The 14,308-nt window shown below is 37.9% G+C and overlaps 1 protein-coding gene across 4 annotated transcripts in view; it reads left to right on the top strand.

Moving 5' to 3' along the window:
- radil (Ras association and DIL domains) overlaps positions 1 to 12,062 on the top strand; it is a 101,062-nt gene extending 89,000 nt beyond the window's left edge. For 3 of the 4 annotated variants that reach the window (XM_039774024.1, XM_039774022.1, XM_039774021.1), the window contains 4 exons: positions 5,870 to 6,269; positions 6,639 to 6,742; positions 8,464 to 8,603; positions 11,379 to 12,062. In XM_039774024.1, coding sequence (XP_039629958.1) covers positions 5,870 to 6,269; positions 6,639 to 6,742; positions 8,464 to 8,603; positions 11,379 to 11,478 — 744 coding nt within the window. In that variant the 3' untranslated portion in view covers positions 11,479 to 12,062. The remainder of the gene's footprint in view (positions 1 to 5,869; positions 6,270 to 6,638; positions 6,743 to 8,463; positions 8,604 to 11,378) is intronic. The other variant, XM_039774023.1, reaches the window with a different exon arrangement.
- Positions 12,063 to 14,308: the final 2,246 nt, after the last annotated feature.

Here is a 14,308-nt window from a genome sequence, read left to right as displayed (position 1 = left end):
AGCTTCCCTGCTGCCTACAGAGAAGTACCTCAAAAACAGATAAAACTGGAATAAAACGGCTTTTAAAGCCAGAGACACACAGTCATAGTTGTCAGAGTTATTTATTTTTAGCACAAAGACTAAATACAGTGACAGTTTGTGTGTTTTTGTGTCTTGAAGATCTACAAATACTAATATAAAATCCTGGTGGAGATCACAAGATAACCAAATTGGTAGACTAAAAAAATCTTTATTTGTAAAATTTCTAATTTTCTAAGATGTGTTTGAATTTCGGAGAAACAATGTATTATAATCTTTTTAGAAAGGTCTTTCCTACAGCATAATTTTATGATTTAGACTGCAAAATATGATACTAAGAGTTTTTTTTTTTTTGCTTTTTTGTACTTTTCATACTTGCAGCCAGTAATGCCTAAATCCTTCTTTATCAAACACAAAAGAGAAAAGGTAATGCAAAATATAAGGTTGAAATTCTAATTAAAGAATAAGGAGTTAAATGTCAAGCAAAAAAAGTTTCTTTCACACATTTTACTTAGTCCTTTGGCTAGATGCAGTCACTCCCCATTTAGATCAGAGTGGGTAAATACTTATGACCCCCAAAATGTTTACTGTTGCCTGTAGCTGATGTCGCTTCCCGAGCACATGCATATCCCTGATGACAGCACACAGCAAACATGCGACAAGTAGCACATGTGCCAAGTGCAATAGTGCTATGTACTGCAAAGCAAACAGATGGCACATATTAAATGTCAGCACATCAGATCCTAACAGAATGCCCTAATAAGATGTACACATCTATTCAGCTACTTGGAACAAAAATGTACAAAAGCTCCATAACAATAGCGGAGAATGTAAAATACAGGAGTGGACTGATGAACTGTCCTTTGCACCATAGCTCTTCCAATATAGTAAGTAATGATGTCTACCACCTTACTTTCTGTGTGTCAAGTAACCTCCGCACCTCATATTTAGACTTGTCAACAATCAAGTAAGGCGGCCCGGTTAAAGGAATACAAAGCTTACAAAGTAGCAGGGTTTGATAAAACTGTTAGGAAGGAGAAATGAAATTCCAAAATATTTAGCCTGGCCAGTTTTTAAGAGATGTCAGCCTCCTGCTGGATTGGTGTGGAGTCACCTGTCAGACAGAAAGGTAGCTTGTGTGTCTGATCCATCCATCCATCCATTCATTTTCTAATTATCTCATTCAGTTCAGGGAGTTGGGTGGCTGGTACCTATCTTAGCATCACAGGCTACACGGCCAATTACATATGAAGAAGAAGTTCATTCCAAGACACAACCATGCACACACCCAAAAGGAAGAAAAATTGCGTTTTAGTACTTCACATTTGTTTGGCTAACTGCCAGATTGTCCTAGTGTGAGTGGGCTTAGGTATTCTCTGCTTGTGCCTGATGCTGCTAGGACAGGCATTGACCCTCATAACCTTGAATATGATTAATCAGGTTTGGAGTATGTTATGATATGTAAATCTCTACTATAAATAACAGAGTTTTTAAATCAATTTAAGAATCTTTGAATAACAAACCATCTGTTTGAACTGTTTTGTATTTACTGTTTGATATTTTTCCATTTAAGCACATTTCAGTATAGAGTCATTGGCTCCACTTTACAGCAGAATAGTTAGATTTATTATAAAACCACAGCAATTAGTGTTACTAGTTATCATCTGACTTTATCCAAGCTGGCTGCTGCCTCCAACATTCTTTTTTTGTCACCCTCGGTCTTCATGACGGGCTGATGTAGGATGGTGGTACTGTACTGATGACAAAAAGAAAACTGAAAGTAGATTTAAAAAAGAAGATATTTAATAAAAACTAGAATATAAGTGAATGGTGTGAAGGTGGTAGCTTGAGATGAAAGGGCAGGGATTTTGGAAGAGGCAAAGCCATATGTGATTAGCATGACTGCACTTCATTACACACCCTTGAAAGAAGATTTAATAGTTTAAAGGGTTGGCTGTAAGTGGCGGACATCCGTTTTGTGGTATTGGGATGCCAAGCTTAGATTCAGTAAGTATAAATTTATATAGTGGAGAAAATAAGAAGGGTCTGCTACTTAAGTGACATACTAAATGAATCAAATCAGGAAAAGTTGGGATGGTATGGAAAATAATAAGAAAAAAAACCCAGTGATTCTTAAATTTACTATGAATTTTATTTCATTGCATGGACATCCCAAGAAAAGATGTCATCTTAAAGGCAGCTTTTTTTGGAGATGGCTGAAGGCCTGAAATTTAGCAATAGATGTTTATTAATAAATTAAATAAGGTTAACTTACAAAACATGAAATATCTTGGGTTCATACTGTCTGTAATGAAATAAAAGTCAAAGTACATTTACTAATCACTGCAGTTTTTTTTTTTATTTGCATTTTCCATACCGTCCCAACTTCTTCTGATTTTGGACTGTAGATGAATCTTGAGTTGTGATAACAACTTTAAGATGGGCATGTAAGAGGTTCTTCATTTGAGATATCTGGGGGGTTGCTCTCTGCTACTGAAGACAAAAGTTTCAGCAAGCTGTGTGTGAAGTCATGTAATGTAAGGGAGAGACATTACTAATGAAAGGGTGAACATGGCACACAGTGAGAAAGGACTGACATGAGAATAACAGAATGAAAGTGCTGAGAAAGAAATAACAAACTGGGGAGGTGGTGGAGGTGATCAGCGAAAGGTGATATGGCTAGGAAAGCCAGGAATGTCTGGGAGAAAAAGGTACCCTGTGATCGAATCATAATGAATGAGACCAAAAGGGTGAACCTAAAACACATGAATGGAAGCAGCAGCTCACATGACAGAATGGAACTAACACCTAAATTAATTCTCACCGGGGTTCCATACTACAGTCATGCCCAAAGGCTGCCGCTTGAAAAGTAATACAAAACCTTTTACCAGATTACAAGGTTTCCTGGCTTTAAAATACATATAATGTGGTGCCGAGTTGATTGATACTGGGGCAGCCCTTGTTTCCTGAAATTAGTTTCTTAAATAAGCATGTCAAATTAGTGCAACATTGTCACAATAATTAATGATTGCGGCACATATCACATCCTTGATTTTCTCGTCATCAGCCTACTCAAGTCAGACATTTAACAGCATGACATGCTTCAATACAAAGTGCATTTTATCATACTGTAAGACAGAACATCTCACTGGAGGCAATCTGTACTGACAGGTTTGTGCAATCCAGAAAGTATGAATGGTTTCTCTGAAGTTGTAGCATCAGTGATAAAAGCAGAAGTGAGTCGAGTAGCACGATGCAAATTGATTCTTTTTTTCATATACCGAGAACACTGACAGAATCTGTGAAATGCAGCTTCTCAGCAGCAGCAAGAAGCACTCTCTAGAGGGTGATATTTCTTTTGTAGTTTGGATTCAAATTGTAACATTTGGCTCCAGCACTGCTAGGAAACTTCCAGTCAGAACTCATAAGTCTGCAGCACACAAATCCAAGAGGCACCAGAACAAGGGCAAAGTGGCAGTATCAAATTTATGAGCATGTCAAGTGTAAAATAAATCTGACTACTTCACTGAAAATCACACTTGAGAAAACCTGTTTTGATTATTGATGAAGCAGAGTCCTATCTTTGAATCCCAGCTCTGTCACTGCATGTGTGGGGTGTGCATGTTCTCCACATCCTTAAGATTGGCATGTTTTGTTTTTGGACAGCCCTAAAGTAAGTCAGCCATAGTAAGCGTTCTGGTGTGCAAGTGTGTTCTACTATTGCCTAGCATCCTGTCCAAGGTTGGTTCCCGCGTTTCAGCCAGTGCTGCTAGGATAGGCAGCAACTCCAAGGAATACTAAACAGAATAAGCAGGCTTAAGAATTTGTAAAAAAAAATGTAATGGATATTTCCACACTGAAAGAAGGAAAGAAGATTAAATACACAGTTACGGCTGTACAGTCTTAATCAGGTGAGCCGCTGAAAAAGAAGAGGCTTGCTCCAGACTCTAGTTATAAGAATTCATCAATGATTTTAATAGATACCATCCGTCTCTCAGTTCTATAAGTCAACGTTTCCACCACAATTACACCATTTTTAGATATTAATCCTTCTACCAGTTTTTCTGTCACTTAAAGTCACTGTCTATAACAAGCCAACTGACTCACACAGTCACCTTCTCTACAGCTCACTAAAAACTCTCTACATCTTTCATAGTTCCCCTTTAGAATCTGCCACCTCAGCAGTGATGAGTTTCACTTCTCATAGAGAGGAGTTTCTTCTTTGATAAAGGTTATGCTTCTCCTATTGTGGACGGAGCCCTCAATCAAGCCAGGAGTAGACCACTTGTAACATCCATTCTAAGAAGAACCCCAATAATGAAATCCACAACCTGCTGCTCTTCCCATCCTACCATAACACCCTCCATGTCTCTCTCACAGGTCATTAAATAAATAATTCTCCCTTTTGAAGACTGATCCTTCCACAGGAACCTTTTACATAACCCTCCTTTGATCTTCTTTCATCAACCACCTAACCTCTCAAACTATTTGTCCGCAGTTCACGTCACAGAGCAGAGCCACATTCCTCACCAGGTACTTTGAGAAGTAACGGGAGCTGCTGTGTCACATGCAATTATATCCCCAACAATAGCTTTGTATCTGTTCCCTCTGATCAATTCAATACTCAACAACGGGCCTCATGCCAGTCCACAACTCTTATTTCCTTCATTTTTTTGTAGTGAGATTCCAGCCATCTACACACGTGAAACAGGAGGACGACTCTAGCAGACCGTTTCCGGGAGCACGTTGAAGCCATTAAGATAACAGACCTCACAAAGCATATATTAGAACACTTCACAGCCCCTGATCACAGCCACACTGTTCTCTCGGTTTGTGTTCTTTCACAGGGCTTCAAAAACACTTCGCAAAGAAAAACAGAAGAAGCTGAGATCATTCTCACCCTGGGATCACACAATTCTCCATGTTTTAAAGATCAAATACATTTCTAATTTCTCTTCCAGGTTTTAAAGATCGAATATCTTGCTAATTTCTCCCTTCATCATCTCTAATGGCAGCTTTTTTACAGTTACTCTCACCTTTTCTCCTTTCACCTGCAATGGTGTTGTTTCCGTCTATATATACTACTTACTCTTTCCTTTTTAGTTGCACACGTGATGATGACTATACATCCAAAATGTTGTGTATTTAAACTCCTTTCCTTTTCAGCATGTAAATAACCTTTAACCTTTGTGGTCCATGGCCAGCCATTTATCCCGGCCAATACCCCCAGGCCGCCAGAGGGAGCCCTCCCTGCGACATGGAGATGTCCCAAATTCCAGCAGGGCATCATGGACTATAGAGTTTTCCTGTAAAGCCCTGCTGGATAATGTCAGGACCACCAGGGGTCACTCCAGGGAGAAACAGGGACTATTATTTGCCCTATGCAGGGTGAAGAAAAGGACTTTGTATCTGACCCGGAAGTGATAAGGAACCATGGAGTGAAGGATGGGAAACACTTCCGGGCCATGAACTATAAAAGGACTTTGGGAACTCCCAGACAACGAGCTGAGTCAGGAGGAAGGGTGGCGACGTGTCTGGGAGTGGGAGGATTGATTTGTTTATTGATTATTGGTATTGTTTATTGTATGAATATAGTGGAGTGTAGGGTGATTTGTGCACTGTTTAATAATAAAAAGTCAAACTTTGGACTTTTACCTGGTGTCTGGAGTCAACTCTGAGGGTTCAATGGGACGACAGCTCCCCCGTCACACCTTTTATCTCCTTAGCAGATGCACACTGACATAGCACTACACTAACTCCTGTAGAGTGGATAGATGTTTTGGTCAGTTTCCTAGTTGTGTTAATACCAGCACCTCTTCTTTGCAATAAGCATCACTTTCTCTCTTTTCAGAATGAAATCCCAGGATTTCACAGCAACCTAAGAACAACAGTGGTGGGCGGACACTCCACTCCTGTTGACCAGCAACGACCCGGCAGCCACGTGGAGATGGACACAGATGGGAGAGTGTCAGTGATGTCAAACGTGAGCTGCACTTCTAAAGATGTGCATCCTCATGATGACAGACTGAAGGAGAAATTGCACCAGTTCCAAATCCAGACAAGCCTGGGACGAAATGGGTCGTTCCGCCATGCCATGCAGCCTCTAGACCCGTCCTGTTTGCTGACCCCTCCCAACACACCACTGTACACAGAATTCAGCCAGACAGAGAGCTTGCCAGTCAACGGAAATCCAAGGATTACTCATAATTCCAGAAAAGGAGTGAATGGTTTTATCGCCAATGGGCTAGAAGGTAGACTTTAAACTTTTTTTCTTATTTCTGTAAGATATAATGAATGAATTTTGTCTTTATTTGAGCATGTTCTCATTACTTTTGAGGATTTTATTCTGATACTATTTATGATTTTAGTTTTTGACAGAAAGCATTCCTCATAAGACTTGAAGAATATTAGTTAAAGGTTACGCTAAAACAAAATTGCATTAATTGCTGAGTAGGTTGCATCCACAAAGGTAATGCTGGCCCCAAGGTTTGTTTTCAGCTCTTTTCTCAATTTCCTGCATGAAACCCTACCAAAACACTGAAGCAAGCAGAATCGTGTATATACAGTACTTGTGTCCTGTGCAGGCAACATCAATGATGTTTTTGACTTCCCTACCCCAGTCTCCTCCAGTCACAGCTCAGCAGCTGATGATTTCTGTTACGTATTTGTAGTGGAGCTGGACAAGGGACCATTCGGACTCGGAATGGGACTGATCGATGGGCTGGTGAGTAGATGACTTTACAATATTACAAAATTAAATTTTCATTAATGTGGAGTAGAGTTACATGAAACAATTAACCCCACTCAACCCCACTACTGTGATTCATTTTATGAAGCTAGCAGGGGCAGCTTGTCCATCAATCTTCAGATCTTCTTAATTCATTCAGGTTGGGCAAGTGTGTATGTTCAAATGGTTATACCAACAGCATCATGTACAAGGTAAAAAAAAACAACAGCGCCTGAATAAGGTGCACTCGCACACACCCACAAGAACAAATACGTGAACTTAGAAATGAACGTTATCTGTGCTACGCTATAAGCTGTACTTGTAGCAGACACTGTATAGAAGCAGTATTTACATATTTCACAAAACATACATTAGTAGTAGTTCACATTTAATCGCAAACACAGGTATTCATTTTAATGGAGATTTCATCCTTATATAAGATAAGGAAAGGTAGTTCTTAGCTAATCTTGGTGGTTCCATGAGGATTAGCACATACAAGTAAGAATTTCACTGTACTCTTTACAAGTGACAATACTGAGCCTATAAACCTCACTGTTGTCTGCTAACATAACACAGACATCTTTGGTATATGACAGGAAAACCACAGTAACCAGCACAAAACCTACAGTCTATTTTTTAAAATACAAAGTATTTAGGCCCTTTCACTTTCTGCACAGTTTACTGTACAGATTTTAAATTAATAAACTGGACATTTTTGTCCATCAGTCTACATCGAATAACCCATAATGACAAAGTGAAAATGTTTTCATAAAGGTTCGCAAATTTATTAAAAATCAAAAACTGAAGTATCTCATACATATACGTGAACAAAACATTTTCTGTGGCACTCCAAATTGTGGTCAGTTGCATCCTACTTATTTAAAAAAAAATTGCAATTTATCCATTTAAATTTTAAATCTACAACACAAAGTGTGAAGGAAGTGATGGGGTCTGAATACTTTCTGAAGCCACTGTATATAAATATTTTGTATATATTCTTGGTATGCTCAATGGAAATTAAGCTGGATTTATTACTTTATTCAAAAAAAGTATATAATTTACTGTTTCACAACACTGTTTTGATTTCTGGTGTGTTCCTTAATTTTGTGGGTTCTGTTATAAGAACACTGTTCATATTTCCTGAGGGGGTGGGCATGGTTATATGCCACAATGTCTGATGTTACCCACACGACGCATTAACAACTGGCGTGATGCGCCATTCCCCATCTGTGATTTGGATCAACAACTTTAAAACTTTTTCTTCCCACACATACCTTTGCCATTCTGCTTTCAAAAGTTGACTACCCTTTTGACTACAATTGTAATTATTGCTCTGGTGTATTGTTTAATTTCTTTTTTTCCTAATTTGGCTCATTTCCCAGTACTGTGTATTCATTCGGTTTGTGCTGCTCAGAATTCTGACGATACACTGTGAGGTAGCAGCACTAATCACTTCTCCACGGTCCCACCATACAACAGAACATGTGTAATAATGTCACTGTCAAATCAAAGGAAGTGGGCACCATGAGGGTACTTGTGACCCTGAATATACAAAATACAAACATTTTTTGCCACCTTAGAAATGCCAATATTTTACTGTCTTTTCAGCGCTGAACCCAAACAACGAATGAGATGCATGATTTAAAGCTATAAATGAGATGCAGTGTTTGACAATTCTAAACAAAGTGTCATCACTAATCATTTCTTTTCAAATCCAGCACACTCCCCTCAATTTGCCTGGGATCTACATCAGAACTTTAATACCAGATGGCCCTGCGGCATCTGATGGACGATTGAATATTGGAGACAGAATTTTAGCAGTTAACGGTACAAGCCTTATTGGAGCTGATTATCAGAGGTGAGTGTTCTGAATTACTGCGGCAGAAAATGATGTAACAATACTCTCCGGAGGCTCACATCAGCGTGCCGCTCTGCCTCGCATGGCGGCTGGCAGGGTGGCCTGCAATAAATTGTCTTGGGTTACTTGAGTAGAGCATCACTTATTCCTTGCCAGGAAGGTAATTTGAAGAAAAGCCATATTTTTTTTTGTGTGTCTTACATGTGTAAAAACCTTTTGTAATAAAATTTTGAATGGCTTTCCTTACATTAGCTGAAATAGCTCCCACAGGTTCTGTTTGCTACAATGCTCTTAAGAATAAGTTAATAAAATATAAAAATGTAAGAAAAAAATCTGTGTGAATACATTACATTTTTCCAGGGTAACATAATTTTTTTCATAAATATCACTGAATGCCTTCAGGCTGTTAGTGTTTATCTCAAGGTAGACAAGCGTGATGTCTTTTGAATTACAATCTACTGCGGTCTACACAAATAGAAAGTTGTGGATATCTTAAAGAGGGTGGCGAATGGGTTAGCACTCCCAGTCTAGTCACTGCAGGTGGTGAATTTGCTGATTTACTAAGGGTTTGTGTGGGATTTCTTCCCACATCCCAAACATCTTTAAGATAGGCTGATTTATCAGCTCTGGATTGCTCCATGGGAGACTTACTGTGTGTGTGAAAGTGTTCTGGACTGGTGCCCCATCTTAGATTTGTTTCTGTTTGATTGCTCCAGTCCCAGTGTTCTTTGACAAACAACAAAGCAGGTTCAGAAAATGGATGGATAACATAACCCTATACACTCAAATCTTTTTAAGAGTTGTGGTCCGGGTTCTATGAGGTACTGTCAATAGGTTGTAAGAATGGCCGCCATGTGGCACTGCTGTGGCTGCAAGCCTTTGACTCATGCATATTATGTATAATGGCATAACAGTTCTGTCATTCCAAGCATTTGCTCACTCACACTTTCTCAGAGAGTGCTAAATGAGGCTGGGAAAAAAGTGTACATGGTGTGTTGGCTGCATGAAAAATTCCCACTTTTGAACAAACAGCCAAAATTAGATTTTGCCAACTTTAACAATACTACAGCTGTTGCAGCAAGAATACGGTGGTGATGAAGCACTTAGTGCTTGTGTTGTGTTTCAAAGCAGTTAAGGAAAAGGCCAAAAACAAGTTTCTTGAATGCTCTGGCACAAGTATATTTTAAGAATAAGGAGTGCACATTAGTTGCTACTGGATTTTGGACTTCGTAACTGGCAGAGCGCAAAATGAGCATACTGGCCATATCACTTTATCCTTGCTTGGTGCTTGCTCCTTCTTTACTCCTTATTCAATTTTTGACTGTGTGGTCTGACACAGCTCCGCCATCATCAAAAAATTGTTGCTGATAGTAAAATTGCAAGCCTGGTCACTAACAATGTCGAGATGGCTTACAGGCAGGCAGATTTGTCTGCGGACTCTGTGGTGTCAAAACACCATTCTCTCCCTTGTATTCAGCAAAATCCAGGAGCTGGTCATAGACCTTCAAAATCGGGTGGCAGATCACACTGCCATTTACACTGGCAAGTGAGACTGTGGAGAGGGAAAACAGCAATATATTTGTTGGAGCAACCATCAAGAAGGCTCACCAACGCCTTTACCTCCACATATGCTTAATGTATTCTATAGCTACAGTACATAACACCCTGGTGCGGCACCTGCTCAGCTCAGGACAGCAGAGGGTGATGAGGTCACACAGAATTCCATAAGCACACAGTTCACTGTCCAGGAGACTGTTGTGAATTGTATTACTCTTTAATTTATTATGGAAGTATTGTCCTGTTTTTCTACTATTATTTGCATCTATCTGAAGTTTTTAAGATTGGCAAATTATTTTTGTCATTGCTCGACGGTTATTTGAATTATTTAAAATGATCTTGTACAACCTGTAATGCCATGTTTATTTTTAATGGGCACTTCCATTAGTTGTGTTGTCATCTTGGTAACAATCTGGTTGCCCTTGTGGGTGACATCACCCTTATATCCCATTGTTGAGATTGTTGAACAACTTAAGACTTGGCACACCTTTTCTTTATTTTTCTGATTCTCTGGTTAAAGAACTCTAGCCTATGTTTTCCTTACTTTGAATTTTGGCTTTGAAGATGGTTTAATTGCTTCTCCAAGTTTTAATCTTTGCTCTCATTTTGACTATGACTTGTCTTGCAGTTCTTCGCTCCTTTTCCTGTGACTTTTAGTTTTGTGAGCAAAACAGAGTTGTATAACACATGCTATCTTACAATGGCAAGCAGTAATTACAATATCTGCACTACTGTCATATATCTCTCTCCTCTGTTCTGGCAAGTTGCACAGTACCATTAGCACTAGTACTACCGGATAGATGAGCAGGTTTTATCCATAAGTCATAATTCCATTCAACAGTCACTACAAGTCCTAAATGCATGCATGATGTGCACTTCTTTTGTTGTTTGTCTCCGACGTTGTATTTATTGTCCTTTTTTGTATAACTCTATTACTAGTCTATGACAGACATGCAGATGAATTTTACTATGCACACACGATAGTACACCCGATTATTCAGATTTGTAATTTGCTGGTTATTAGATTTAGTAAAGGAGAAATTGAACACTGCTCAAATAATGTCAATTAGTTAACTGAGACGGAATGAATGATTGGTCCCCACTTGCATTATCATAGTATGTAACTCATGCAGTTGCATTTTTCTGGCATTTAATAATGTAAAAGTTGAAAGCAAATATTTTAAAACCCATATATTAACTATTATGCTTCCTTTACAGTGCTGTGGACCTTATTCGTCTTGGAGGTGGGAGGCTTCGTTTTTTGGTTGCTAAGTCTGACAAAGAGGTCTCTGAAAAAATCAGTGCATCCTCATGTTAGGATGAAGAACAAATCATTATATGCAAAGCCTTTAACTTTGCTTAAACCACTCTAAGGTTAAGCTTTCAGCTTACCAAATAAGCATGGGAGGCTCCAGCACCTGCCAGCAGGAGGTAATGCTTATAGACTGAAAGAAGCATTTCATGGCATCTGAAAAATAATTTTTGTTCTGTGCTTCCATGACAGTTCTAAATAGGTTTGATCTGCAGTTAGGAATCATTAACAAGGGGAAGATTTTATCTGTTAATAGTTACATAAAGTGTTATAATGATTATGCAAATATTTTCCACAGTATTACCAACTTTTCATGTTTACTCACAAGAAAGTATATGACTGTTAATGTCTGTGCCCCGGCTAAGGCTCTATTTTACTTTTTGAACTTTGTTCTAATCAAAGCATATGTCTAGGATTATCACAGTTGATTTAAAGTGTGTGGTATCAGTAATTAAAATGTTCATCACACACTGAAATTAGATGATTTGAAATACGTGGGACGTCAAACAAATTAGAAAAACGATCTGGACATGACAAGCTTGTAAAAATTCAAGTAGGCTAACAAAAAGAGCACATGAGTGTGCTTACTTATCTTTACATCGCTGAAGTAAAGCTCAGTGATGGAGACATATTTTTCAATTTTGTACCTCAAAAGGAAATACCTTTTCCCAAAGCTAAGTTGATAAATGAAGGTAGGATTACTGAATGAAGAAATGGTTCTACCTGTCGGTGACTAATATACTGTGAGCCAGATAATGTGATAAACAAACAGTATGCCAAAGTACTCACTCCTGTGACGGTGTTCTAGCTTTAGGATCTCTAAGTTAAAGTGGTATTTTTCTTGCTGTGCTGGTCTAAAGCTTAACCTCTGGATAATTTACCTACCTGTTCTGCAAACTTGTATTAGCTATCATGAGACCTTTTCATTATTGCTGTTTATTTATCTGAAGGGTGTATGCTTCTTATAACAGTATTTTTTATGGTGAATGAAAAGCCAATTGAGAAAATTGAAAAAAATCCTGATGAATCACAAAACATGAATATGATATATAGCTAAATGCCTGGAACACAAACCATCAATGAAACCAACTTCAATATTTTACACTCAAGTGTTTACATATTTGTAGGTGTTATTAAGAAACAATGAGCCTTTTTCACACTTTATTTTTTTTCTACCCTGAGGCATCATAGATGGTTTAAGCTCTATTCCAGTTGCCCTGACCAACGGCAGAATGGTGAATGAAGAGCTTAAACAGTGTCCCTTTTTGCTCAAAATTTAAACAAAAACAGTTTTTTCAGTGTTGAAAATTTTCCCACTGATAAAATATGTGAAGAAAATGGATCTAAGCAATGAAGAGATAAAGAACCACATTCTTTACATGCCATGACAGCATTTACGTTTGTAACCAGAGCTTTAAATCTGAGGAGCACATAATGATGCCTTAAAATTGCTCATGTGTCTTTCTTAGCTGGAACAACTTTGGCGTTGTACTGGGAATCAACGCTTTAAAGGGCAAATGCTCATCTTGGAGTTAACGTGTGAGATTCCACCTTGATGGAAAACAGCACATCAGGTCCTTTTTCCTAGAACCCAACTACATAGCGACCTGGTCAACTGCACCTGCCTTAACTGCAATAACAATATAAAACATAAGTTTAGTTGTCATATGTTTGTGCAATTCACAGCAGGAACTTACTAACTTGCATACGAAAAATGCAAGAAAAATGATGCAAAGATAAATGGTTGCTAATTAAACCTTGATCAACAAAGGTATTTTATAAAATGACAGGTAACTTACCTTATAACAGTATACTGGCATCTGTCAAAAATGGAGTGAGCCAACATTAAATATAAAAAACAGGTCAGTTGAAATTGTTAGCATAATGACATAAAGTTAATGAAAGCTTACCTTGGTAAATATGAAGGAATTCTTCCACAAACTTGTTCTAGCCTTCGTCCTATTTTGACGCTTCTGTTGTGTAGTGCTTTTCAACATTGCTTCTCACATTTAAAAAAAAACAATTATTGGAAGTGAAAACAGAAAACTGGAATAAACACAATTCATTACTGTTTAACTAACAGGAAGTAGATTTTCCTGTTGATGTGTTAATTCCGAGTTGTGTGAAAAGGGCTGATTCACTAAGAATCAGTGAAGATATTTAAATCTGTTTAAAATGCTGTATTATTAAACACAGTTTTGTTTTTGAATATTCATTGCATCCCTTCTCCACCCAATACTTGATTTCACTATTGAAACACTTAATTATGTGTGATTTAAGTAATTTGCATTGCTTTCACGAAATAAATCATGATTGCAGAATGTCTTGTAATAAATGAGGTTAGTAATTAATGTAGCGTCACTGAAGCTGAATTGGTCTTTTAGCCTGTTGGTCTTGTGAACATAAAAAATAGAGTTTTGTCAGCCAACAAATAATCTAAAAGTGAAAAAATATTGTAGAAAACTATTATGCATTAAATATGCAAATCAAATTGTATACAATATTTATTGTAATAATACTTTGTATCTGGTTCTGTGATCAACAATCATTATTTAAAAAAAAGAACATTGTCTTTGATGTGCATTACATGTTATTGGCTCTCTACGAGGATGCAAATTAACAAAAACACCCAGTTTGTAACTGTTGTATTGATTTTATTTTTTCACAAGTTGTATGGAACAAAATCCTGTTGTATTGATGTTTGTCATTTTTATCAGAAAATGTATTTTTAAGATCATGGCAATGTACTTCTTTGTATCATAAAAATAAATGCAGATTTTTTTCTAGATTGCTGACTAAATACACCTTCACATTCAAGGCTATTTGTCCTAGAGGT

Source organism: Polypterus senegalus, chromosome 13 (genome assembly GCF_016835505.1).
Source record: "Polypterus senegalus isolate Bchr_013 chromosome 13, ASM1683550v1, whole genome shotgun sequence".
In the NCBI taxonomy this organism is placed as follows: Eukaryota; Metazoa; Chordata; class Cladistia; order Polypteriformes; family Polypteridae; genus Polypterus; species Polypterus senegalus.
Note: the sequence above shows the minus strand (reverse complement) of the source record. Positions and strands in the feature narration are given on the sequence as shown.